This window comes from Oncorhynchus keta, unplaced genomic scaffold (genome assembly GCF_023373465.1).
Source record: "Oncorhynchus keta strain PuntledgeMale-10-30-2019 unplaced genomic scaffold, Oket_V2 Un_contig_6588_pilon_pilon, whole genome shotgun sequence".
NCBI classification, from domain to species: Eukaryota; Metazoa; Chordata; class Actinopteri; order Salmoniformes; family Salmonidae; genus Oncorhynchus; species Oncorhynchus keta.
Window position 1 is genome coordinate 1,225 of NW_026288945.1, and position 2,627 is coordinate 3,851.

The following is a 2,627-nucleotide window of genomic DNA, read 5'->3' on the forward strand; positions in this document are numbered from 1 at the left end:
CAAAATGCAATATTCACTTCAATTTTGCTATCATTTTCCTGTCATTTGTTAACAATACAAATAACTATCATTTAATGAAACTGCTCAATACTGATAACTACAGAAACACAATCATGTGATGTCTAGATAATGTATATTTTTTCAGAACTCCTGAACACTCTAAATGTCTATATTTCTACCTCAAATGTATCAATTTGACATCTACTGTATAAGGATAATGAAACTGTTAGACTGAAATATTTGTCAACATGCTCACAACCTGCCATTGAATAGAACATTTACAGAAAATGGTGCCTGTCATGTTATAATATATAATAATAATAATATGTTATAGTCAAACACTGTATGGAAAAGGATATTTACAATCTACCATTTGTTCTATTCAGCACTTCAAAAGAACACGTTTGAAATGTTTATCTTGTATTTTTGCTATTGGATTAAATGGTAGTTCACATGAAATGGTGAGCCTATCATTATCTGATGATTTTAACTTAGACGTTGCATCAAGGACTCCGTAGTGAAAGACGTGTGAAACCCCAATGACTTCACCATCAAAGGTTCCTGAACAAAAGAAATGGGGCTCAACAAGTAAACCGTTTAGAGTGTTATAAATATACCACTTACATCTGAAAATGTGCCAAGGTGATCAAAAATAAGAAAATCAAGGACATGTTGGTTGTTTAACGACACAACCGACGCGTGTGCAACTATTGGACAAAACAGACGGGTTGACTTTGTCTAAACATCAGAATGTTACCATGGTTACTCCATGGATATCAGTCAAAGAAGTCGTTGTAAACAAGGATGCAATCATCTATACAAGCCAGAATGTTGACAAAATGTATATTTAAACGCATCCGTGCTGTTGGTCCTTTTGGTGATAGGAGGTGGCACCGATAGGTGCTGTTGGTCCTTTTGGCAATAGGAGGTGGCACCGATAGGTGCTGTTGGTCCTTTTGGTGATAGGAGGTGGCACCGATAGGTGCTGTTGGTCCTTTTGGTGATAGGAGGTGGCACCGATAGGTGCTGTTGGTCCTTTTGGTGATAGGAGGTGGCACCGATAGGTGCTGTTGGTCCTTTTGGTGATAGGAGGTGGCACCGATAGGTGCTGTTGGTCCTTTTGGCAATAGGAGGTGGCACCGATAGGTGCTGTTGGTCCTTTTGGTGATAGGAGGTGGCACCGATAGGTGCTGTTGGTCCTTTTGGTGATAGGAGGTGGCACCGATAGGTGCTGTTGGTCCTTTTGGTGATAGGAGGTGGCACCGATAGGTGCTGTTGGTCCTTTTGGCTATAGGAGGTGGCACCGATAGGTGCTGTTGGTCCTTTTGGCGATAGGAGGTGGCACCGATAGGTGCTGTTGGTCCTTTTGGTGATAGGAGGTGGCACCGATAGGTGCTGTTGGTCCTTTTGGTGATAGGAGGTGGCACCGATAGGTGCCGTTGGTCCTTTTGGTGATAGGAGGTGGCACCGATAGGTGCTGTTGGTCCTTTTGGCAATAGGAGGTGGCACCGATAGGTGCTGTTGGTCCTTTTGGTGATAGGAGGTGGCACCGATAGGTGCTGTTGGTCCTTTTGGTGATAGGGAGGTGGCACCGATAGGTGCTGTTGGTCCTTTTGGTGATAGGGAGGTGGCACCGATAGGTGCTGTTGGTCCTTTTGGCGATAGGGAGGTGGCACTGATAGGTGCTGTTGGTCCTTTTGGCTATAGGAGGTGGCACCGATAGGTGCTGTTGGTCCTTTTGGCGATAGGGAGGTGGCACCGATAGGTGCTGTTGGTCCTTTTGGCGATAGGGAGGTGGCACCGATAGGTGCTGTTGGTCCTTTTGCGATAGGGAGGTGGCGCCCATAGGGGCTGTTGGTCCTTTTGGCGATAGGAGGTGGCGCCGATAGGTGCTGTTGGTCCTTTTGGCAATAGGAGGTGGCGCCCATAGGGGCTGTTGGTCCTTTTGGCGATAGGAGGTGGCGCCGATAGGGGCTGTTGGTCCTTTTGGCGATAGGAGGTGGCACCGATAGGTGCTGTTGGTCCTTTTGGCGATAGGGAGGTGGCGCCTCATAGGGGCTGTTGGTCCTTTTGGTGATAGGAGGTGGCGCCGATAGGTGCTGTTGGTCCATTTGGCGATAGGAGGTGGCGCCGATAGGTGCTGTTGGTCCTTTTGGCGATAGGAGGTGGCGCCGATAGGTGCTGTTGGTCCTTTTGGCGATAGGAGGTGGCGCCGATAGGTGCTGTTGGTCCTTTTGGCAATAGGGAGATGGCGCCGATAGGTGCTGTTGGTCCTTTTGGCTATAGGAGGTGGCGCCGATAGGTGCTGTTGGTCCTTTTGGCGATAGGAGGTGGCGCCGATAGGTGCTGTTGGTCCTATCGGGTACTGGCGTATACCACCACTGGCTCTTTGTGTTTTATAAAAAGTGACATCTCCTACATGAGTGTGCTGGTATTACTGTTGCTGTCCTTTCAGCATCACAAGCCTGTCACACACTGAAGATCTAGGTCCAATAGGTTCACCACTGTACTAACCTGTCACACACTGAAGACCTCGGTCCAATAGGTTCACCACTGCGAAGACATGCCTAAAAGATATAAAGACTGTTACAGTTTCACCCTGTCTCCCTTACTAATAGTAAGCGCCC

The 2,627-nt window shown here is 47.3% G+C and overlaps 1 protein-coding gene across 1 annotated transcript; it reads right to left on the reverse strand.

Moving 5' to 3' along the window:
* Positions 1-894: 894 nt before the first annotated feature.
* Positions 895-2,387, reverse strand: LOC127926006 (uncharacterized; the record flags this gene model as incomplete). Its single annotated transcript, XM_052511254.1, has 1 exon — positions 895-2,387. A coding segment is annotated over one exon (1,493 nt), but the record flags the coding sequence as incomplete, so codon positions are not given.
* Between the last annotated feature and the right edge of the window lie 240 nt (positions 2,388-2,627).